Source organism: Acartia tonsa, chromosome 3, assembly GCF_053477335.1.
Source record: "Acartia tonsa isolate MP-2025a chromosome 3, ASM5347733v1, whole genome shotgun sequence".
In the NCBI taxonomy this organism is placed as follows: domain Eukaryota; kingdom Metazoa; phylum Arthropoda; class Copepoda; order Calanoida; family Acartiidae; genus Acartia; species Acartia tonsa.
The window spans coordinates 48,871,896-48,896,675 of NC_137262.1; the positions used below are offsets into that span (position 1 = coordinate 48,871,896).

At 33.7% G+C, this 24,780-nt stretch overlaps 1 protein-coding gene across 6 annotated transcripts; it reads right to left on the reverse strand.

Moving 5' to 3' along the window:
• Nucleotides 1-7: 7 nt before the first annotated feature.
• LOC145314480 (target of EGR1 protein 1-like) lies at nucleotides 8-24,218 on the reverse strand. 6 transcript variants are annotated; one of them, XM_080154397.1, is made up of 17 exons: nucleotides 24,041-24,218; nucleotides 23,312-23,367; nucleotides 20,625-20,710; nucleotides 20,098-20,221; nucleotides 18,616-18,681; nucleotides 18,054-18,128; nucleotides 15,940-16,000; nucleotides 15,786-15,864; nucleotides 15,262-15,379; nucleotides 14,943-15,003; nucleotides 14,513-14,570; nucleotides 11,556-11,649; nucleotides 10,950-11,103; nucleotides 7,026-7,112; nucleotides 6,624-6,691; nucleotides 716-863; nucleotides 8-91 (listed from the first exon to the last, which is right to left on the reverse strand). In XM_080154397.1, the coding sequence occupies exons 1-16, from the start codon at nucleotides 24,176-24,178 to the stop codon at nucleotides 752-754; spliced, it is 1,437 nt and encodes a 478-aa protein (XP_080010523.1). In that variant the 5' UTR covers nucleotides 24,179-24,218; the 3' UTR covers nucleotides 8-91; nucleotides 716-751. The 6 variants fall into 6 exon arrangements, with proteins under 6 accessions (XP_080010523.1, XP_080010518.1, XP_080010521.1 ...); XM_080154392.1 differs by having other exon boundaries at nucleotides 8-122; XM_080154395.1 differs by having other exon boundaries at nucleotides 8-137.
• Between the last annotated feature and the right edge of the window lie 562 nt (nucleotides 24,219-24,780).

The following is a 24,780-nucleotide window of genomic DNA, read 5'->3' on the forward strand; positions in this document are numbered from 1 at the left end:
TTAAATCTTCAAAATAATATTTTTATTTATACTTTAATCATGATCAAATAATACAAAGTAAAAATAAAAAGTTTAATCACAGATTAGTCTTCTGAAAAACAGCCATGGAAAAAGCAAAACAGCTTAGGTAAATGGATCTGAACTTATTACAGCTTTAAAACATATAAATGACTGGGTGGGTTAACAAATTTTAAGCATTTTTCACAGATTCTGATTGTAAAAGTAAAAGAAAAATCAGGGTTTGTGGAGGAAACTAAACCTCAGTTGGTTTATTGCCAAATTTTTTTTAATATTATCCTAGTTAATATACTAGATAGTAGATACATATTTGCGTTATATTCAGTAATTTATAACAAACTTAACTTTGAGGCCATGTTTTTCCGTCCAACAATTAAATGTTTTGGAATAGTAAAAAGACACTTTAATTACAAAATCTTTCAAGTTACATTTATCTACTTAATTATAGTTCCTCCCCCAAATAAAACTTTGTTTAATAATACCAGTTAGACCTTCAAAAGTTATCAAAAGACTCAATATACTGAACACTTAGCGTTATATCCGATGTTCTATGTGTTACAGTCTTATGTGGATAGAAGCTTTAACTTAAAAAGTTCATGAATCGCTGTTCTTAAATTGCCAAAATCTTCCTTTTTGCCATTAAATAGTCCCCTTTTTTACCTAACAATTGAACATGATTCGTTTTTTTTCAGAATACCCTTTCCCCGCGACGTATTTACAGGTACACAAAAAATTAATCACAAATAAGTTTTAATCTCTTCATTTTGTTGAAATGTTCCAGGGAAGATTTTGCAAATGCGGATTTATTCAACAACATCGGGAAGTCTTTGCACACCAGATATATCCTGAAATTAAACAAGAATGATAACACAACTAAGTAGCGGAAGGGGCCCAAATAATGCCATTTCTCGCGGTCGTAAGCCGTCATGCGTCATGTTGGAAAGGTGACGCAAATTTCAGATCTCAGTTTTCGCTATTTGATTTACTATTTTTCTCTGTAAGATAAAAGCGATGCTTGCAAGATTATGAGAATTTTTTCTCAAATCGCGAAATCTGGGATCTGAAATTTGCGTCACCCTTCCAGCATGACGCAAGACCGCGAGAAATGGCATTATGTGGTCCACTCAGGGGCGTCCAAGTTTTTTTTTGGGGGGGGGGTAATTCGTGTTTGGGGGGGGTAAAATGGCGCGCGAAGCGCGCCGAAATTTTTTTTACCCCCCCCAAAATTTTTACCCCGGGGGTAAAATTTGATTGGGGGGGGTAATTACCCCCCCTAAAGTCTGTTGGGGGGGGGGGGTAAATACCCCCCCCAAATCTGTTGGGGGGGGGGGGGGGGGTAATTACCCCCCCCAAACTAATTTACCCCGGGGGGTAAAATTATTGGGGGGGGTAATTTAATTTTGTAAAAAAAGCAACTACCTAATCTATTAAGTTAATAAGTACTATCCTATAACATAAAGTAGTAAGTAAGGTTTATTTGACTATAGCTTCAGATTTCATTACTTTTAATACTGAGTTCTCCTTTTTATTAAAGCTTCACATAGATCCCATGATGGTTCCACACTATTATAGGTCAATCCTTTGAGTGGTTTTAGGCTATTTTTCTCCTCCCTTTTTACCCTTTAGAAAACACGAGTTCTTAGATGCTAAGGGCGCCACTACTATTCAAATATATAGTAGTATCTCATTCTTTAGAACATAAAAATACAATAATTAACTCACTAACCAATGAACCAATATGATTATACTTTAAAGTGAAGCGTCTTATAGGTCCTGGTAAGTTTTATAACTAGTTTTGAGACACCCTGACATCCTCCCAAAAGAAATCGCCTATAGAAATTCTTTTTCATTATTTAATGAAATATTTAATTTAGTTAGGTATCTATTTTATGGAATCTTCAGTGCTTTACAATTACATCATAGATCCCCGGGATGGTTTTAGCCCTTATAAAGGCCCAAGCAAATAAAACATGATCAAACTATTAAATTTTTTGTTATCATGGTTAAGAACTGTTTTAACTGGTTGGACTATATTGGGGTATAGTCCCTTTTGTGGCAACGCTCTTTAAGGGGCGTTTCTTCGTTTTTTTCACACAAGCTTCTCTCCTATTTCTAGCCCCTGCGGGGGGCCAATTGCTTAACCATGTGGGGCAATCACCTAAACCAATATAACCTATCCTAAAATAAACTATCAGTAAAATTTTTTTTTAAAGAACATTCAATTTGGGGGGGGTAAAAACCCCCCCCCCAAAAATTTTTTTTAAAGAACATTTAAAATCGTTGGGGGTGCCTACGGCACCCCCAAGGTAGGGGTAATTTTTTTTTGGGGGGGGTATTGTTCACAAAATTTTGGAGGTGCCTACGGCACCCCCAAAATCGTTTGGGGGTGCCAAATGGCCCATTACCCCCCCCCCTTGGACGCCTATGGGTCCACTATCAAGTAGCGAAGCTTTTTTTGTGGGGGGGGGGGGGAGGTATTGATTAAAACAAGGATGATTACATAAAAAGTAAAAAAGCTATACAAAAAATTAAAACAAACAAGTTTAGAAATTGTCACGTCCAATATCGACGAAGTTTTTATAATAATAAGAAGTTGAATATAAATAAGGTAGATCTTTTTCCGAAAATTAGAAAAACAAATAAATTGTATTTTGACACGAGCGAAGATTCTAAAGAAATATAAGGATTTAAAAATAAGTATATTGTAGACAACAAAAAAATGGAAAGGGATGAAGGGTAAGAACTTGAAAAAACTATATAACATAACTATTAAATACAGACAGACTTGACAAACAATACGTCACGGACTATTCATAGAGTAGAAATTTTAAATTTTTTTCATATCAAAGAATTCGCCATCAATTGAAATTTAACAATAACATCCTTGTTTCATGGAAAATTCTATTTGGACCAAATGCAAAAATTAAGGCGGACAGACAAAACTAGGGACAGTGACAAATATTCAAAAATAATTCATAGATTTTTTTACATAACTAGGTACTTGATTAAAATTCCTAAACCTTACTTTTTTAACCTCTTAAGAAGGTAGAGTAAAATATAAATAAAAATTGATCTACAACCTTTTCTTTTCCTCTATATTTACCAGCTACCAAAGGCAGTATTAGTCAAATAAAAATTAAAAACCTAAAAAAGGGGGGGGGGGGGAAATGTGGTGACTCGTGCCACGACATACCAGCAATTTTATTTTGGGTGCTACTCCCTTAGTTTTAGAGATAATTGGGTGAAATCTTTTGGGCTGGGTCACTAATTACCCCAACTAGAGGTATCTTTCAAAAAAAACGGCGGCGGGTCCGCCGCTCCCGCCGTTCGCCGCCATTTTCCGCCGCCGCCAAAAAATTTTTTTTTATTGCATTTCTCGCCGAATTAGGCAATTTGGAATCATTTGAGACCATGTTATTTTTTTCAAAAATTTTTCCCCTTATAACCAACCCTGCGGGGGGACAGTCATTTTTTTCAAATTCTCGTTTATCAAGGTATATCTTAAATTCAGTGCCTCTCCTAAGCTTTTAAAGATATTGAGACAAAACCTTTTGAGGTAGATCAGTAAAAAATATTTGAATAAAAAATGGCGGCGATACCGCCGCTCCCGCCGTCCACCGCCATTTTCCGCCGCCGCCGCCAAAATTTTTTTTATTGCATTTCTCGCCGAATTAGGCAATTTGGAATCATTTGAGACCATGTTATTTTTTTCAAAAATTTTTCCCCTTATAACCAACCCTGCGGGGGGACTTAGTCATTTTTTTTTCAAATTCTCGTTTATCAAGGTATATCTTAAATTCAGTGCCTCTCCTAAGCTTTTAAAGATATTGAGACAAAACCTTTTGAGGTAGATCAGTAAAAAATATTTGAATAAAAAATGGCGGCGGTACCGCCGCTCCCGCCGTCCACCGCCATTTTCCGCCGCCGCCAAAATTTTTTTTATTGCATTTCTCGCCGAATTAGGCAATTTGGAATCATTTGAGACCATATTATTTTTTTCAAAAATTTTTCCCCTTACAAGCCGTCCTGTGGGCGGCTTAAAATGGCGGTGGATGGCGGGAGCGGCGGTATCGCCGCCATTTTTTATTCAAATATTTTTTTGCTGATCTACCTCAAAAGATTTTGTTTCAATATCTTTAAAAGCTTAGGAGAGGCACTGAATTTAAGATATACCTTAATAAACGAGAATTTGAAAAAAAATGAGAGTCCCCCTGCAGGGTTGGTTATAAGGGGAAAAATTTTTGAAAAAAATAACATGGTCTCAAATGATTCCAAATTGCCTAATTCGGCGAGAAATGCATTAAAAAAAATTTTGGCGGCGGCGGCGGAAAATGGCGGTGGACGGCGGGAGCGGCGGTACCGCCGCCATTTTTTATTCAAATATTTTTTACTGATTTACCTCAAAAGGTTTTGTCTCAATATCTTTAAAAGCTTAGGAGAGGCACTGAATTTAAGATATACCTTAATAAACGAGAATTTGAAAAAAAAGTCCCCCTGCAGGGTTGGTTATAAGGGGAAAAATTTTTGAAAAAAATAACATGGTCTCAAATGATTCCAAATTGCCTAATTCGGCGAGAAATGCAATAAAAAAATTTTTTTTTGGCGGCGGCGGAAAAAGGCGGCGAACGGCGGGAGCGGCGGACCCGCCGCCGTTTTTTTTGAAAGATACCTCTAGTTGGGGTAATTAGTGACCCAGCCCAAAAGATTTCACCCAATTATCTCTAAAACTAAGGGAGTAGCACCCAAAATAAAATTGCTGGTATGTCGTGGCACGAGTCACCACATTTCCCCCCCCCCCCCCCCCTTTACAAAAATACGGGAAGATTAAAATGTTTGTAAATGTGTCAATGTTTGGATGAAACTGGACATGCTATAAGAGAAAGGAAATGAGTAGGATTCCGAACAGAGAAAAAGGGATAGGTCGATGGATTTTTCATCAAAATTACCCATTTGGAAAAAAACTAACACTTAAAAAAGAAGCAGTAGTTACTAATTTTAAATGTTATGGTTGAGATAGATTTATAACTGTTGAAAGTGTCAAAATAAATAAGAGGGGGGGGGGGAAGTTTTTACACATTTGCGTAAACAGTGAGTATAGGCTTTATCTTTGGACTGAGAGGATAGTTTATTAGGGATAAAATCATTCTTATAAGATATATTTTCCCAAGTTTTAAGACTTTTTGGATAGGCCTCCAGGTTTAGGAGCTCCAGGCCTTCAGGTTCAGGAGCTGCAAGCCTCCAGTTGCTCTGGACTGGTAAAAATCAAAACACAGAATTTTTATTTTAAAAAATTGAAGAATTAGAAAACATTTTTATAACAAAATATGCATATTTTTAAATGTTATTTACATATTTGAAGAAAAAAGATGCATATTTTGTATGATAAGTTGACCTCTATCTCTTCAAAAAAAAGAATATGATTTTTATTTTTACCTGTCCAGAGACCAACTGGAGGCCTGCAGCTCCTGGAGGCCTATCCAAAAAATCTTAAAACTTGTAAAAATTCATCATATAAGAATGATTTTTTTCTTTTATAACCTATCCTCTCAGCCTATACCAGGGTTTCGGATCCGGATCTGGATCCGGATCCGCAAGGATCCGCATATTTTCGAGTCCATATTTCGCAAAAAAATGCGGATCCGGATCCTTGGACTCAAAAAAATGCGGAAAAAATGGAAAAATCTACCTAAATTTATATACAATCTCAGACATTCTCTTGATGAGAGCCAATCTTTAAGGTTTAGGGTCAGACTTGAAAATTAAAAGTATTTTTGACTTCGAATTAAAGAATAAATATTTTTTGAAAGGTTTGGTGATTTCATTTTTATTGTCAAGGATCCGGATCCGGATCCGCACTGACCAAATTTTGAGGATCCGGATCCGCAAAAAATCAATGCGGATCCGAAACCCTGGCCTATACCTATGTTTACGCAAATGTGTCAAAACTTCCCCCCCTCTTATCTTGAATGTGGACAACATATTAGAAGAGATAACATAAAAATTCTTGCATTTACATATCCCTGCGTGCCTGGAAAATTCCTGATTAAATAAAAGGGAAGATAGAAGTGGGAATTGAGACAAAAAAAACTATCTTCGTCAGAAATAGAAATTGGGTTAAATAATTTGGATAAATTCGTTCCTTTACTCAGGTATTCTTAGTACTCTATGTCATTTTATTATTGCAAGGAGGGATATTTTAAAATTAAAGGGGGGTACTATTTTTGCTTCTTTTCCGTAAAGGTATGTGTTCTAAAACTTTAAAACAAGAGTAGAATGCTGAAATGAACTAAATAGCTTCCAACCTTACTGAAATAACCATTGACAAGAAAATGTATAAAAAAAATTATTGATATCTATAAATCATTAAAAAACCACCAAAAAAGCAAAAAATACCTTTCTTTATGGTAGAAAAAAAGAAATCCAAGACTGAATGGCATCAAGTTGGGACCCATAGGGTATTTATTTATTAATTGGACTCATCAAATTTGAGGTTTTAGTTAAAGTAAAGTACATTCACACGTATAAGTCTTTTTACAAAATAAAAATAGTCATGGACATAATCCAAATCCTTCAACCCTTGGACGTCCTTGAAATAAGAATCGAACCTGTTAACAATTGCTTCTGTGCGTAGGCTACTTGGCTCAAAACTCGTTGGATGTAGTGGAATTTGAGTCTAAAATATTAATAGGTATAAAATCAAGAGTATACCTAAATGATGAAATTTCTTGATTTTCTCCTAATATCCCACTATTGGATTTGTTACATGAATCTTACACCAGATTTTCATGTTCTCTATTAAAGTGAATCACGCAGCTGGCTAAAATAACGATCCTCCCCCATCCCCTCCCCCCCGGTCTACTAGATGAACGAAGTGACCAATAAGTGATGTCCGTCCATGTTAACAACCTAAATTGACTACAATTTACCCCTGTCTTAATATCCACGTATATCATATATCCATTCTAATATTGTATTTGATTTTTAAAAGAAAAATATAGATATTTCACCTGATGTACCAGGAAAGTAGTAAATGCAAATCCAGTCATAAATGCATCAAATCCTGCCCTGTGGCCACCAGAGTTTACTGGCACATCCTGAAAACAAATAGAATTACATTTTTAAAGGCGCAGCTTATATTCAATTAGGGTATATATATTCGGTCATACATTAGATTTTAGAGTAAAACAATAGAGGGGGAAGGGGTTGAATAACTGTATATCTCTTTCCCGAAGACCTTGTGCTGACTTTCTATTGGGTTTTAATCCACGAATAGCGTCGGGAATTTTAACACAGCCAAGTCGGTACAAAAGAGCAGAAAGCAATTTGTTAGCTGACGAAAAAGGTCCTTAACAAGGGGATCCAGGTAGTTGTCTGGTGATACGTCTAATGTCTATACTATAGAATTATTCATTAGATGTTTAGTAATTTTTACCAGTGCACATTGGGGCAAATCAACCAAAAAGGGGATTTAATTATTTAGTACCCTTAAAATTCATCTCACAAAAATTTCATTTTATACTTTTTTGTATGTAATTTAACAACAAACAAATTTGCTTTTATGTTTTTTTCTGTCATTTGAAAGGAACATGGAGATAAAGGTCATTTTATGAAGGTAGATAGAAAATTACCAGATTAACCCCTCCCGAAAATAGCCCCCCCTTACCCTATCCATCTATCTATCCATCTAACTATCCATATATCTATCCATCTGTCTATCCATCTATCTATCCATCTATCTATCCATCTATCTATCCATCTATCTATCCATCTATTTATCCTTCTATCTATCCATCTATCTATCCATCTTTCTATCCATCTATCTATCCATATATCTATCCATCTGTCTATCCATCTATCTATCCATCTATTTATCCTTCTATCTATCCATCTATCTATCCATCTATCTATCCATCTATCTATCCATCTATCTATCCATCTGTCTATCCATCTATCTATCCATCTATCTATCCATCTATCTATCCATCTATCTATCCATCTATCTATCCATCTATCTATCCATCTATCTACCTATCTATCTATCCATCTATCTATCCATCTATCTATCCATCTATCTATCCATCTATCTATCCATCTGTCTATCCATCTATCTATCCATCTATCTATCCATCTATCTATCCATCTATCTATCCATCTCTCTATCCATCTCTCTATCCATCTATATATCGATCCATCTATCTATCCATCAACTATTCATCTCTTTATCCATCAACTATCAATTTATCAATCTATCCCTCTATCTATCCATCCATCTATCCATCTGTCTATCCATTTACTTATCCATCTATCTATCCATATATCTATTCATCTACCTATCCATCTATCTATCCATCTATCTATCCATCAACTATCTTGAATTTCGCGTTTAAAATGTCTAATTAGGGGTTTTGGTTATCAGAGCAATATGAGAATTTTTTAGTAGCGCAGCTACCCTATCACTAGCTTTTTGGGCCCTTTAAAGTGTAACTAGGTTAATTGTAGTCCGATTTTAGTGTTCAAAGTGTCAAATTTGGGGTCATGGAATTCATTTCAGTAGGAGGGGAGGGGATGGTGTAAATGGGGGTGGATGGGGATCCTTATTTTAGCAAGCTACAAGTTTCACTTTATTTTTATGTTTAATAAATCCATTATAAATGTGGGCATGATTAACATAAATTTTTATTAACTAATTTCTATATTTATAATGATATTATGATTCTTGTTTACTGTTTATATGTACACTAGCGGCTTCGCCCCTAGCCTCTAGGGGATTTGCCCCAAGATGTAATTAAACAAGGATGACAACATCCATGAAAGAAGCGAAGCTCTGAAATGGAAGGACAAACGAACATTAACACTTGTGAAGTGTCAGAACTGAATATTAATGCATGTCTATACAAAATTGTAATTAAAACTGATTAAATACATGTTACTGTTTAACGACATACTGACGTTTTTAGGACTTGATTATAGAGATGCTTCGCTTATAACAATAGACGTTATTGAAATAGGAATCAGTATTCAAAAAATCAGATGAATAGGATATTTTTAATATTCAAAACCATTATTTGTTGTCAAAAAAGTAAAAATCAGCTTGTTATAAATGGATGTACGGAAGTCGTACCTAACTGTTGTAGAAATCAGCATGAAAAGTTTGAGATCGATAGGACAATTCTAGCCTGTTTAAGTTAAGTAAATGAGCTAACTGTACCAGACGTACGGACCGACCGACCCTAATTATAGAAATATGAAAAAATTTAGGGGGATTTTTATTTTTGAAAAAGATCTTTAAACAACCACAGGACCAGTAGATATATTCCCTGAAGAGTAGAATTCAATCAGTTTAGTGGTTAGCGAGATCTTAAGGGATGGGCGGACAGACAAACAGACATCAAGCTACTTTGTATTATATATTAACACCTAGGGATCTAAGGAACAAAACAATAACCGATTAATATGTACATCCCCAATATTGATACATATTTAATAAATACATATTTAATAAACTATATTACAAAATTATTTGTCTGTAGATGACAATTAGTGGTTGAAAAGTTTTGACACTCATCTTAATGAACCAACCAATAAAAAATCAATTAAATTTCCTGAAGTTCTTAGGCTAACGAATATAAAAACGTTATTATAAAACTTTGAAGTTTGGAGACTAGTGTAATTAACAGTCCCCTCCCTTTCTAAATAAAACTGCTGACTTTAAACATGAATACCCTGTAACTACATAATTTAAAAACAAAGCATTACCAATAGACAGACAGAAGACTACTTGCTAATTCCAATTTAGAATGATTATAAGAACCTCACGTTATTTGCATATTAACTAATTTTGAGGTAGGGGACATTGGGCTGTTTATAACACTAGTCCCCAAAGTTTTACAGTTGTGTGTTCAAACGTTTTAACTACTAACTTTAATCTACACAAGGGGTAATTTTGTGTATTATCATTGGGGATGTACAACAATTTATTGACCTTTGTCTTATCCCTTTAGATCCCTGATATTTGTAAGAATCTATAGAAACGATTATTTAGTTACATTTAAACATCAAACATAAAGAGGTTTAGATTTAGGTTTAGCCCCCCCCCCCCCACTCCTCCCCATCATTTAGTGCAAAAGAACTTGAAAATATTTATTATTAACTTTAATTCTAAGTCTGAATAAATATTTCCCAATATGTCTATGTTTTTGTGTCTTTTATTTATTTGAATTATATCTTAAGTTTTGACTTTAAAAGCGCATTTAAACGCCTTTTCTTACAAGCTTTTCGTGCACCCACGTTCAGAAAACGGACTAAAAACCCCTACGGGGGCGCGGGGGGGTAAATGAAACCAGTACTGGCGATTAAAATATGTCTTTGGGTAATCAAATATCGTTTTTTTAGCCGGCGACACCCGGCGAAAACATGTTTCCTCTTACTGTCTTCTCAAATGTTGATTAAAAAACAAACAAATAAAAACTAAAATCTTGACTTCAACTAGAATTATTTAGGACTAATTTCTTCAATTTGTGTTTTTTTCTTTTATACTGTCAAAATATATGTAATGCATGACTCATCAGAAGTTATTTTGTCTAATTACGTTAATTCTAAGAGATTTTATAATACTTTTAAAATTGTTGGTGAAACACAAAAAGTATGCCTTTTTCTGTAAGAAATTTTTTGCATTTCTTGACTTCCATGCATTAGAATGCTTACTTAAAAAGCGTATTTTTACGATTCCTTTGAAATCTGATGTACATTGGGTATGATAATACTCATAGAATGTTTAAAACTTGATTTGGGGGTGGTGAATTGTTGCCCCTTGTTGCCCCTATGTGCAGTGGAATGTTTTAAGACGATCAGACACTTCTTTCATGACGAAGAATGCGAAAAAAAGTGGCTGTCTTTTCTCGAAAATAAAAAATGCGGGAAAACTGCAATACCTCTGTTTCAGAATCTTCCTTAGTATCAGATTTATCTTCTCCATTCATTTCTTGCTCATTGCTATCTTCTTCAGTGTCATTGTCAGCAGAACCTTCATTGGGACGTTTACGTTTGCCATAAGCTCGTTTCTTGTCTTTCTCTGTATTTCTGTGTCTAAACAAGGATAATTTTGTCCACATGTACAGCAGCAATAACAAGCTAACAATATCATATAGGAGAAACACAAAAAAGTTATTTAGAAAATGTAATAAGAAATGTATTCTCCTATAACATAAAGTAGTCTATAATACAAAGTAGAATGATGTCTTTCTGTCTATCTGAAGGAATTGGGCTCTACTCTTCAGGAATAAGGAATATAGCTTCTGGTCCAGCGGTGGTTTTAAGCTATTTTATAACACACCCCATAAAAAAAAATTCACACTCAAATTTTATTTTTTGTAAACATCAACAAATAAGGGGGGGGGGGGTTGAAAAAAATTATTCCTTTACAAACTACATACCTAAGGAATTTTCATAGAAAGTGAATTTAAAACAATACTTCAATAACTGACGAACGTACAAACAAAACCTAGTCACAGAATAGCCGCGCTTCTTAAAACTCTTACTTGATAATATGATCGATATCATGAGATTGCTCGCATTGGTTCCCCTTGGGACAATGGCCATGGTGCGCGTAGTTGAAACAAACTTCAACTCCATCTAAAACATAATATTTTAGTTTGACAAATGTTCCCAATGTCTCCCATGAGATATTGAATATCCAATTACATAAAGTAGTAAGATCTTTTTGTCTAAAGCTTAGTATTTCATTAACCACTTAACTGCTTGAGTTTTCTTTCACAGGGAAGCTTGATATAGGTCCCGGGATAGTTTGATATACCCAATAATGTTGGGAATGTTAAGAAGTTTCAGCCTTCTATCTTAAATAGGAGCCGAGAAAATCACGTTTTCTCTACTTCGTTCTAACTGACGAAAAAGACTGACATTTGGAATTATAGAGTAGCTTCGCTACTAAAAAATACATTAAAAATATTTTTTTTTTCAAGGAAGTTTCAAATAGAACGGTATAAGTTCATTTATTATTTTACGAAATTAAAAACGTTCTCTAAGATATATTCGTTCTTAATGCATTTTTAATTAAGACAAATATTTAAGTAAAAATAAATCTTTTGTCTATAAACAAACACAAATTGACCGTACTATTAGTAGAGATAGATTCATTTATTAATTCTGGAAACTAATCTAGCTTGTTTCACCTTTCATAACAAAGATGCAAGAATCCAGGGGTAAATAATCCCTATTATTTTTGTCACGCATGCGACAAAAAAAGATTATCATATCTTTGATTAAATAAGAAGCAAGTACTAAAGAAAAAATTTAAGAAACTGGTTAGATACTAAGGTATCTAAAGGGATAGGACAACGGCCGATAAATTGATGTACATCCCCAATGATAATACACAAAATTTACTCTTTTGTAGATTACAATTTCTGGTTGAAACGTCTAGACACTTAACTTAATGAACCAACCGATCAAAATTCAATTCAAGTCCCCAAAGTTGCCAAGCCAACGAATAAAAAACATTATTTTAAAACTTTGGGGACTAGTTTAATAAATAAAATAGCCCAATGACCCCTCCCTCCCTGTTAGGTACTGCAGGGAGTTAAGTCTAGACTTCAAAAACTGCAAAGATCACTTTGATATTACAATACGATCGAACTTTGAAGGTTAGACGTTTATACTGGACATACTTTAGTTAAAAAGTAACAGCGCTAGTATAACGAGGTTTAAACACTGAATTCTAAATTAGCTGCACATAATTTCACGTTTTGGCGTTAAGGTTTTTTTTAAAGAAATAAATAAAAATGCTAAAATTTTTTCACCCATCCTCACATTCTACACTGTAGCTATTAAAGTACAAACAACACTAAGTTCCTAGTATTTATATTTCCAAAAAAACTAGAGCTCAGAACGGTTCGAACCTTGGTATTTTTCTATAATTAACACAAGCCGCGCCATTCGTGTTTTCGGTTGTATTTATGGCACAAACATTATATATGTAATCAGGTAAAATATTAATAATAATATTGAAATGGAACATATTGCCCTGAAGATGGGAAGTGTGAAGAATTAATTAACATAATCTTATTCTAACTAATTGTGTACTCTCTCACTGTTTATATATTTCAGATATACTGGGATAGAACAATAGTTGATCAAATAATAAATAATGTTTAATTAAATTTTTTTGTGTACTTTCGTCTTGAATTCTAACCAATAACAATGACTTAGACTTGCATAAATAGTGCAGCCTACTTTTATGTGTTTTTCACTACAAAGTAAAGTTTTTAGCAGGTATTTATCCACTACACGCCAGGCTACAATTGAATCAAGACAAAAGTGAGTGCCAAGGTCTGGGACTTATGTATTGCGAAATTAGACATAAAACCCTGATTATTCCAGGTAAAACAAAAAAATATTTTAGCGGGGACTTTTTGAAAAATTAGATTTGAAAATTTCAAATTCAATTTTCCTCCCCTAGGAGTTACCGCATAATCATGACAAGAAAAGCAAAGATTATTTATTTAAAATTTTGAGCAACTTTGCTTTTATGAAGTCTTTCATAAAACCTCTCTATATATGATATATTCAAGGCTTAATTTTCGTGACCTTAGCAAAGCAATTGATAAAAATAGCCATTAATTAACTCCCTTCAGGAGTGGTTTTATGAAGAACTTTATAAAAGCAAACTTGTTCAAAATTTTAAATAAATAATCTTTGCTTTTCTTGACATGATTATGCGGTATCTCCTAGGGGATGAAAATTGAACTTTATTTTTTAAATCTAATTTTCTCAAAAAGATCCCGCTAAAATATTATAGTTTTACCTGGAATAATCATGGTTTTATGTCTAATTTCACCATACATAGGTCCCAGAGCTCGGCATTTACTTTTGTCTTGATTCAATTGTAGCCTGGCGTGACTAATATTTAGTTGCAGTCATTTTGGCTAAACTTACCCGAATAGACTAGAAAAGATATATATACTCTAGCTGTAGAAAATTTGTGCAACTACCAATAAATGTATAAGAAATAGAATATATGTATAATCCAGAAAACTACATATAGCTCATGCTATGCCACCTCTATACTTTTACTTTAATCATCTAACAAGGTCGGATTTGACCATGTTTATTTATAATAGGTTAAATCATAGAGTAGAAGCACTACATGTTTAAAGTAATTTTACATGTTTAATGCACCCTTCATTGATTAATTCACTGGAAACATTTAGTTATCATTAGTAATAGAAATAGAAAGCAAATTAAGCAGTTATGTAAATTATTCTAGAAGCACAACTAATCTACAATAACAAATGTCTTTAGGGAAGATTCATATTGGACTGGTGATTGTACTTGAAGCTTGATTTTAAGTCGGTATATCGAGTCATACTTAGAAAGTCCGTAACCCACCACCCTGGGCTAATAGTACTGGTATTAATCTATTTTGATTTTAATATCCACGGAAAACTGTCTATTATACGATGCGATAAAAGACTATTACCTGATAATTCTTTTTCAGAGCCGCAGTATCTCCAATCTACATCCTTACTTTTAACAGCCTAAATAGTTGATAGAAATTACCTACCTGTTTTATATTCAAGAGCGCATAAATTGCATTTTTGGTAAACAAAAGTGGAATGCAATCTATAAAAAACTTGGCAACTATTTTGTTACGGTCAAATTGACAAAATCCCCAAATATATTGTATAATATATCATGTTATATGAAGTACCTAGTAATATTATTTAGTTTGTCCGTTAAGATATTGCGCTAAAACTGTACCGATAGATTTATACATTTTGGGTAAGCTTCACATAGGTCCCAGGATGAATTTAGGCTACTTCAATTAGAATTTTAAGTCTTTGAATGGTTTTAACCTATTCTACTGCATTCCCTCTTGTATATTCTAAGGACTACTTGTAAAAAATTACCTCAAATCTAATTTTCACATGTGGCCTGTTCTTAGTATACTTCTCTCTGTTGATTCTTTGTCTAAAATAAAATATAAGTATATTATAGCTTAGTCCTTTATTTTTGAAAATTAACGTGTCGAGTATTAAATATAAGAGAGCATTTAAAACATCCAAAATATCAAGTTTGAAACGTAGAGTAGATTTGCTGCTTAGGATTCAAGTATATTATACTACATAAACTCAAGTATATTATTTAATCAAAGCAAAGATATTCTATTATTATGAACTGCACTTTTCTATTTCTTGAGTGATTTCAAAATAAATAAATTTGACTTACTCTTTTCTGAATACAAACTCTAGAAAGCTAGCTTGTGTCCTTGACACATAGTCAGCAATGTACTTGGTGTCGTACACTCCTTGTGGGAACATTTCAGTTATGTCAGATATAAAGGTACCTGAAAAGGTAAAATAAATTGAAATTTTCATCTAAATCTGAAAAAAGTTCAGACGTTTTCAGCTATATTCAAATCATAAATAAGGGCTAGATGATCTCTTTATTGGGCCAATGGAGACAATCCGACTACATTGTTAGTCAGAAAGTGTACACATTTTAGTGCGAAATGGCAGTTTATCCTTATTTCAATAATACAAAAAGCAAGCTTTGAAGAGTTGTATTTCTTACGGAAAAGCTTCATCTGCTATAAATTGCTTTACAAGTTTGATTGATTATTGTGGCTGATGGACATCTAGGGTAGGTAATAAATCTAATAAATCATTTAAATTAAGACACCTTTTTATACCTTCTAAAAAATCCTCTGAATTAGGCCAAAAAATCTTCTAAATTCCACAAAAAAAAATTACCAAGTTTATCAGGCAAGGCAGCATACAGATTATGATACAAAAATATCAAATCAATCAATCCATTGTGAAGTACGATTGCCTAAATAAATTAAAATAGGTTAAAACATGTTGATTTCTATTTTAAAACATGAAAATATGAAAAATAATACTTCACCTTTCTTGCTTTGACTAGATGTGAAAAAATATCTCTTAGTGGTTGTTTATCTCCTTCTTCTCTAAATAAAGAATGGCTAAAATATCAATAAGTGATAAAAAAGACATATATGAGAGGAAATTGAGGTAATGTTTTTTTTTGTTGGTAGTGTTTGTCATTTATTTATTATGTGTTTTATTAATGATAATTTGTTTGTTTTAGTTATGTGTGCCTTGAAGAAGATTATTTATTTATATATTTATCATGTTAATAAATCCTATTGAATGTTGTTATGCTTTGTATTTATTCGCTATAGTTTAATATGAGCTTAGACGTCCTTTATTACTTACAGATTATTATCTCTAGTAGTAGTAGTAGTAGCCCGTTCCAACTATCCATGGTCATCTGAGGGTAGATTCTCGGTTAGGTCCAAGAATCTGGCTGCTTCAACAGGTTCAGTCCATAGTGATTTTACTGTCAAGCTTGTTGGTTTCGCTGGACATGAGAACAAATGTTGTGTAGTATGTGGGGAACCCCCACAATCTGGGCATTTGTCTTCTATATTGGGATCTATTCTGGATAGGTAGCTGTTGAGTTTACAACTGTAACTTGACCTAAGCTGAGATAGGGTGGATCTTGCTCGTTTTGGGAGTGTTTTTTCAGATTCATTGACTTCTGGTGGTTTAGCATTCAGGACCTGATTTACTTTTCTGTTTTTGATGGTTTTCTTGACAGATGAAGTATGTATCTTTTTCAGGTCTGCTTTATACTTTACAGAGTCAATTTTTCTCCCTTTGGTCATGTTCTTGATCTCCTTGCCAAATTTGGTCTTTAGTGTTCTTTTCATAAGCCTGGGTGGTGGAGGAGAAGACAAGTTTACTGGAGAAGGATGGTTTCTAACTTGTGTAGCTAAAAGATATTGTTTAGCAAGCATCTCACAATGATCACGTACAGGCATGATTTTGGACTCTTCATGCAGGTGGTCTTCCTTGGTCATAAGATGGCAGCCAAGAGCTGTTCTCAGAGCTGTGTTCTGGGCAACCTGCAGTTGATCCCAGGCACTATTTGATATTGCTGGAGTCCAGATTGGACAGCCATAATTGATCAGTGACTGTCCAATTGCCTTGTATGTTGAAAGAATTGTTTCTTTTTCTTTCCCCCAGTCTGTACCTGTGAGAGCTTTCAGAACATTGTTCTTGGTATTCAGTTTATTACGTAAGTCTGATGTATGTTGACGAAAATTATGAAGGTTATCAAAGGTTATACCAAGAAATTTTGGCTTCTTAACAGTAGGAACTGGTTCATCACCAATTTGAATTGGTAATTCTTCGTTTACCTCATTTGTTGCTGTTGTAAATACAGTTGCAGTAGATTTTGATGGTGATATAAAGAGATTTCTGCTTTTGAACCACTCGTCAAGGGTGTTCAGGTAAGCATTAATATCACTGCAAATTGGGTCAATCTTTGTTCCTGAGCCTAAAATGTTCGAGTCATCTGCATATGTCACTAATTTGATGTTTGATGGTGGTAGAGGCATCTTGGACATATAGAGATTGAAAAGTACAGGTGACAAAACTCCTCCTTGTGGTACACCTTGATTCATCTGGCGAAATTTAGATCTTGAGCCTCGGAATTCAACATATGTTTGTCTTCCATTTAGGTATGCGTTAAGAAACCTCTTGATGTGTTCATTTAGCTGCAGTTCATAGATGTCTTTCAGCAGCTGGCCATGGTCAACAGTGTCAAATGCTTTTGACAAGTCAATTGCAACAGACACTGTTCTGTTGACAGGTTTCTTCACGTTTAAACCAGTAGTAATGTGCTCTGAGATAGTATGTAATGCTGTTATAGTAGATCTACCTTTTCTAAATCCATGCTGATGGTCTGCAAGAGGGATTGCCTCATTTATGTAGTGTAGAACCATTCAGGGTTAAGATTATTTGCTTTAATATTGTTCTGTTTATTTACAGATTCATAATGATTAGCTGAGGTTAGACAAGGTGTCAGATTAATTATATGTCAAGGTAATTACATGTCAATATCAGTGTTTATGATAATCTTTATAGTGCTCCGTGTAAAATTGTGTAATTATTTAGCTAATTTACTATACACTTGGGTAAGTATTTTGAACAAACCTGTCATTTCCTCTAAGATACTGAATACCCTGTGAATACTGTTTCCGGAAATCAAACCCATGCTCCACAAGAAACCTAAAGCATTATTTTTGGATAAGCTCAGTTTAGATTAGTCATTTATCGCATCGTAATATAGACAGCTTTCCGCGGATATTAAAATAAAAAATCCTAAGATTAAAACAAGTTTTGTTGGCCCTAAGTAATCTAACCTATCATTTAAACTTTGAGGAATTAAAATCAATTTCTGTTTTACTGACTTTGTGCTTGTAGTAGAGTCAAACCTTCTACCAACAGAAATTAAAGCTAGCTACTAACCAATTTGCCTATGTAAAATTAGATCATTGCTTGATTTTAGATTTTATTAAGGAAAAAAATTGAGGGGGGGGGGGTTAAATAACTGTATGTCGTCACCCAATAGACCCTGTGCCAACTAAAGAAAAGAAAGCAATTTGCTAGAGGAAGAAAAAGGTCCCCAACATTGGAACCAGGTAGTTATCTGGATTATATATATAATATATATACTTATACAATCAATAGTTTTTCAATTATGATCTTAACTTACTTTAAAGCACCAGGTTCAACTATATAATCTTCTCCACAAAGCATCATAATGTTGTATGTACAAACCCTACAAAATATTATCATATTAATATTATATGGATGTATTAGAACCAGTGGTGGATGATTATTGACAATATAAATAATAGGTATGTTAGATGTGCTTTTGCCAGGAGTGTCAATTTTTTGTCATCTATATAGCTAAAATTCAGTTTGATGATACCATACTTTTTGATAAACAACCAGAAATGTTACCTAGGTAGTCATTAAGAGATATAAGTTTTCCGGAATTTTAATGTAGGGAGTAGATTTGAAATCTGCATCAAATTTTAAGGATTTTTTATAAAATTCGTTTTTTGTAAAATTCTTTATCTAAAAGCGGAAATACAAATTAAGTTAATTAATTTTGGCATCTGTGATTGGTGGATTTAAAAAATCTGCGCTCTGATTGGATGTCGTACATCATTCAACCAATTAGAGCGCAGGTAGTTTAAAATCCACCTATCCTATTGGTCAAAATTAATTAACTTAAAATGTATTTTCGCTTTTAGATAAAGAATTTTACAAAAAACGAATTTTATAAAAAATCCTTAAAATTTGATGCAGATTTCAAATCTACTCCCTACATTAAAATTCCGGAAAACTTATATCTCTTACTAGTCATACCTAATGTTAAAGCTGTTTTTATTTATATAATATTAAAATTAGATGACTGGTAGTAGTTATTCATACAAATATTTCTCTGAATGTAATGCTATGGGCGAAAGGACAGACTTTTAGTTGTTATGGGGAAGCTACGATATTGAGATCAAACTGTTAACAAAAGAGGAGTAAGTACGAACTAGAGCATGTCACGTGATGCTAAGCACCTTCCAGCAGTGATTCTAAATGTTTATTTGGTGAATATACTAAGGTTATGTTTATTATGGTTATATCAATTTTAAAAATTAGTTTCATCATGGTTTTATATGAAAAAAATTCGAAATGTTAGGCATTTTTTTTACTATATATCATCAAATGTTTTGTTGAGTTCAAACTGCTGTGACACATAAGTAAACTTTTTTAATGAAAAGGGTTAATTTGGAAATAGGGATGGTAACTTCCTTGTAATATTGTAAACAGTTTTATTATTGTTACTTTCGTAATTTACAGCATTTGATTATGTTTTAGCGTGTTATTTTATTTGAACCTTTGAACTCAACAAAACATTTGATGATATTTCATTAAAAATGCTTAACATTTCAAAGTTTTATACATAGAAAACCATGGTGAAATTTAATTTTTTTGTTGGTACAACACTAACAAATATAACCCTAGTATATTCACCAAAAAAACATTTAGAATCACTGCATACTTTTGTGCATACTATGCATACTTTTAGTCTCCTTTATTCTATCATTCATATTCCATGTTGTTGGGCATCTTTTATTTGACTTCAAAACTTCCTTCATGTGATTTTTATTATAATCCTATAAAATCTGCGTACCTATAGTTCCAAGATTTAGCAGGAGATCCGTCTTCTGTCCCCCTACCATTTGTTTTATCTCCATTTTCTGTCTCCGCTCCATTGGATTTTTCTGTTCTTGATCCATTTATATTTTCGCCATTATCTTTTGAGAAAAAATATATAATTGCCATGCTACAAATAAAAAAAATACCTAATAATTTACCTGATTTAAAAATCTTTTTTGAAATATAGAAGGTGTACAACATTATTTTTTTTTAATAAAATGCAGATAACTACTTTGAAACTATGACTTGTTTTCGTTAAAAAATATAGAAAACAATACAGTAGGTTCAAAATGATGATCATTTTTGTCCGAAAAAATTTAAGATAAGTAATATAAATAATGAAAATCATTGTATTACAGACAATTTTCTATGTATATTAAAATGAAAAATTATAAAATAAATACCTACCAGTTTTGTTAGCCCTGGTTTCAATCTTTAAAAAAGGTTAATTTTAATTTCCGCGGAAAGCTGTCTATAATACGATGCGATAACTAACTATACCTGTTTGTATATTTTCTAGTACAAAGGTTGACAGACCCAGAGCAATTATGGAGCGTGTCTTTGCCACTAGGCATGTGTTCAGGTACCTATAAAAGTTTAATTTAATCAGGATAATGTTTTGCTAAACTGTGGTAGAATTTTAAACATGTCAGCACTTTAAACTTCTTTCAGGTTTATTGTATTTCTCCTAATATCCAACGGTCATACAGCTTTTATACAGGTTTAGGTTACAGCAGAATTGACTTTGTTGTGGGTTAGTGAGTTTAATTTGTAAATAACTAGGTAGGTATATAAAGAGCGGTTGACAAATATCGGGACCTGTGTTAAGAAGTACAGGAATTTCAAAAAAAAATTGAAGAACATTAGAGGGGGCAAGATTTAAATAGATGTGTCGGTATCGAGCACTGACCCCCTAATTTAACACCGTCGGTTCCAAGATTTATCGGTTTACACTTAAATGACTAGGTAGCTGTTGTACATATCTAAACTTAATTTGTAAGTAAGTTGGGACAGAGCTATTTAGATCTCGTAATCAACGTTTATGGAGTGGGCAACTTAGAAACATTATAGAATAGTATATTCCATCCCTAAGACGTTTTCAGGATTTTACGTAAATATCCAGTGGCGTGCGAACCGAAGGGGGCATTTGGGGCAATCGCCCCCCCCTAGCGACCAAAACGCCCCCCCCTAGCAACCGCCCCCCCTGCCCCCCCCTAAATATTAAAAAATGCCCCATTTTGCCCCCCCCTGGTCAACAAAAATGCCCCTTTTTGCCCCCTACCCTACAAAAAGCAAAACTATCCCAGTTTCCAAAAAAAAAGATCAAGAAATACTCCAAAAAAAATTTTTGGCGCTTCGCGCCAAACAGACAGTTACCTTACCTTACCAAATTTTTTTAATTAGTGTAGAAATTAGGTTATAATCTTTTTTCACTGAACATAACAGAAATTTTGTACATCCCCAATGATGATACACAAAATTACCTTATATAGATTACAATTAGTGGATGAAATGTATGGAAACTCGACTTAATTAACCAACCAATTAAAATTCCATTAAAGTCCCCAAAGTTGTTGAGCCAACGAATAAGAAAATTTTATATAAAATATTGGGGACTAGTGTAATAAATAGCCCAAAACCCCTCCCTCCCTGCATATTTGAAGAAAAAAATTTGCGCTTCGCGCCCTTCCAAATGTTTCTGCTATGAAATATTGGGGACTAGTATAATAAATAGCCCAAAAACCCCTCCCTCCCTGCATATTTGAAGAAAAAAATTAGCGCTTCGCGCCCTTCCAAATGGTTTCTGCTATGAAATATTGGGGACTAGTGTAATAAATATCCCAAAAACCCCTCCCTCCCTGCATATTTGAAGAAAAAAATTTGCGCTTCACGCCCTTCCAAATGTTTCTGCTATGAAATATTGGGGACTAGTGTAATAAATAGCCCAAAAACCCCTCCCTCCCTGCATATTTGAAGAAAAAAATTTGCGCTTCGCGCCCTTCCAAATGGTTTCTGCTATGAAATATTGGGGACTAGTGTAATAAATAGCCCAAAAACCCCTCCCTCCCTGCATATTTGAAGAAAAAAAATTTGCGCTTCGCGCCCTTCCAAATAGTTTCTGCTTTTTATCACAATGAAAGTATTTTTTTTTATTTTTTACACAGTTCATCATATCTTTGGTTTTTATGGTACAATAGATTTTTTTGTGGATTATAATATTAAAAAAGATAAAATTTCTCGCTGTTTAGAGCATACAGTATGTAATTTACTTTGACTGTCATCACACAACATACAGGAAAAAGGATTTGTCACTTTTTCTACCTAAAATATATATTTATTTCAACAGATGCTCTTTAAATCTACTTGTCTGTATTCTTATTAATGATTTTTTGTGCTTTGGTACTTAAAGATGTTGTCATCCTTGTTGTCAAACAATAAAGAAATATTTAATATCATTTTCTCATATTAGGTTAATTTTTGGTAAATTATTTCCAAAATGAGTGTTTTTATCTCCCCCCCCCCCATTTTTTTTAATGGGGTTATTCATCCTTCCTGCTGAGATTTTATAACATCCCCTTCCACCCATTAAAAATTTTTTGTGGTGGAGGGGGGGGGGGGGTGGAAAGGTTAATTTATCTTCTGTACTATTTTTTTGAAGATGCTTTCTAGCTCCCTTCCCTTCGGTCATTGCAGGGTGGGGAGAAGGGATGGGGGAGAAGAGATGAGGGGGGGAAGAAATGGGGGGGGGGAAGAGGTGGGGGATATAAATGGGAAATAGGGATGGGGGAAGGGATGGGGAAGAAGGGATAAGGACTAGGAGGCCCATAATCAAATAATCCCACCCCTTAAAACGCCCTTATTTAAAATTAGTATATATAATCAAAATGCCCCCCCCTAAAGCAAAGTGCCCCCCCGGGGCACTTTGATTTAGGGGGGGGCAAAATTTTACAAAATCTTCAAAATGCCCCCCCCTAGACAAAGTGCTTCGCACGCCACTGTAAATATCCCTATCTTCAACAATGGGCCATGGGATTTTTTTTGTTTTCAATTTTATTATCTAATTATTCAAGCTCCAATTACCGAACCTGAAGAGATAGATAATGTCCTGACAATGTGAAAAGGATAAAGTGTTTTATTCTCCCGGACCCCTTTGGTTTATGAGTGTGAAATGTTTTTATTTGAATTACCTTTCATCAATACTGGCTGCATTTAATTTCTTTCTGTCTCCCAATCCACTCAATTCCTACAGCAACATTAACTATATAAATACCAGGGATCTCAGGTGATAAGACAATGGATGATTAATTTATACACTTACCCAATTATAAATAAAATTATCCCTTCTGTAGATTAAAATCATGGGTTGAAAAGTTTTGGCACTTATAAACATATTAGAATGCATTGAAAGTACCCAGAGTTTTTAGCCAACTTATTTAATAAAGTGTTTATTAACAACACGATACCAATGTAATTACTAATCCAGTGTCTTTTCCATCCCTTACTAATACAAATATTGTTGTTGTTATATTAACCCCACATTCCTAGCCAGTGTTTTCTTACAAATTCTCTTTGACTATGCCAGGTGTCCTACTCTATTTTAATATATCCTTATGATAAGCATCTGACAGTAAAATGTTAAAAAAAGCTCGTATTTTCAGTTCAAGGTTTGGTAAGACTTAAGAAATATTTACGTTATAAGTTATAACATCTTACACACAGAGAACTCTTTTTCCGAAAGTAGAAACCAAAATTGAAAGCGCCCTCGAGTGCCAAAAAGTGCGTGGCCGAACTCCCAAAATTAGATACATTTTTTTATTTTCTTGAAAGAAGTATTTTATTTTTATGACAAAGTTTCGCTTCTTTAATTTATAGGAATCATTTCAGTAATCATCATAATATCACAATCAAAGTCTTACACAATCAATGGCAACGAAAGAAGACTCTTCGATGGCCTTAAGAAGGCCGGGTAGATGGACATTCAAGTTATCTTTGTGTACATCAATAACAGGTACGCGGGTAAAGTCAGCTGATAGCTTATCTTCACTAGATGCCATTTTGGAGCTTGTCTGAAATGATATTTTAAAATATTTCCCATGGGAATGTTAGTAGATCAAACAAAGCTTTAATTGAAAAGTTTATAACATGAAATATTTATATATTAAATTAACATAAAACAACACAGTTTATTTCAACAAAAATATCATTTGATAAAACAACACAGTTTATTTCAACAAAAATGTCATTTGATAAGTCCTATACAGTACACGGCTGGTAAATAACAAAAGAGGGGGGGGGGGGCTGGTTAATGCAACCATCTCGTAATCAATGTGTAAATGGCACTTAGAATTAGAATTACGATTTGAAATTTTGCATGAGTAATCCTTGGTTGGTATAATTTCCCTAAATCGAACAAAAAGTTGGAAAAGTAACGGCTCAGTCGTTTAGCCATTTTTTGGCTATTTTCAAGGCAAATCCATCACGAAACCTATCTCCACATAATACTCTTTGCCGCTCCAAAACGTTTTCAAGCGGTTCTAGCCGGTACTAGAAATCTAAAAAAATGTGTTTTTTTTTTGTATCATTTCACATGATGTCAGGGGTGTTGTATATTCTGCACAAGATTTATTTTTTTTCCCCGGCTACAAATTTCTTTATT

Excerpts from the sequence above, each read along its gene's own strand:
- LOC145314480 (XM_080154397.1), bottom strand. The coding sequence starts at position 24,178 with ATGGCATCTAGTGAAGATAAGCTATCAGCTGACTTTACCCGCGTACCT. Across the intron at positions 16,001-18,053 it reads TATCTTAGAGGAAATGACAG|AGAAGAAGGAGATAAACAAC; the intron begins GTTTGTTCAAAA and ends TTCTTTATTTAG. Across the intron at positions 6,692-7,025 it reads CTACTTTCCTGGTACATCAG|ACTCAAATTCCACTACATCC; the intron begins GTGAAATATCTA and ends TTAATATTTTAG.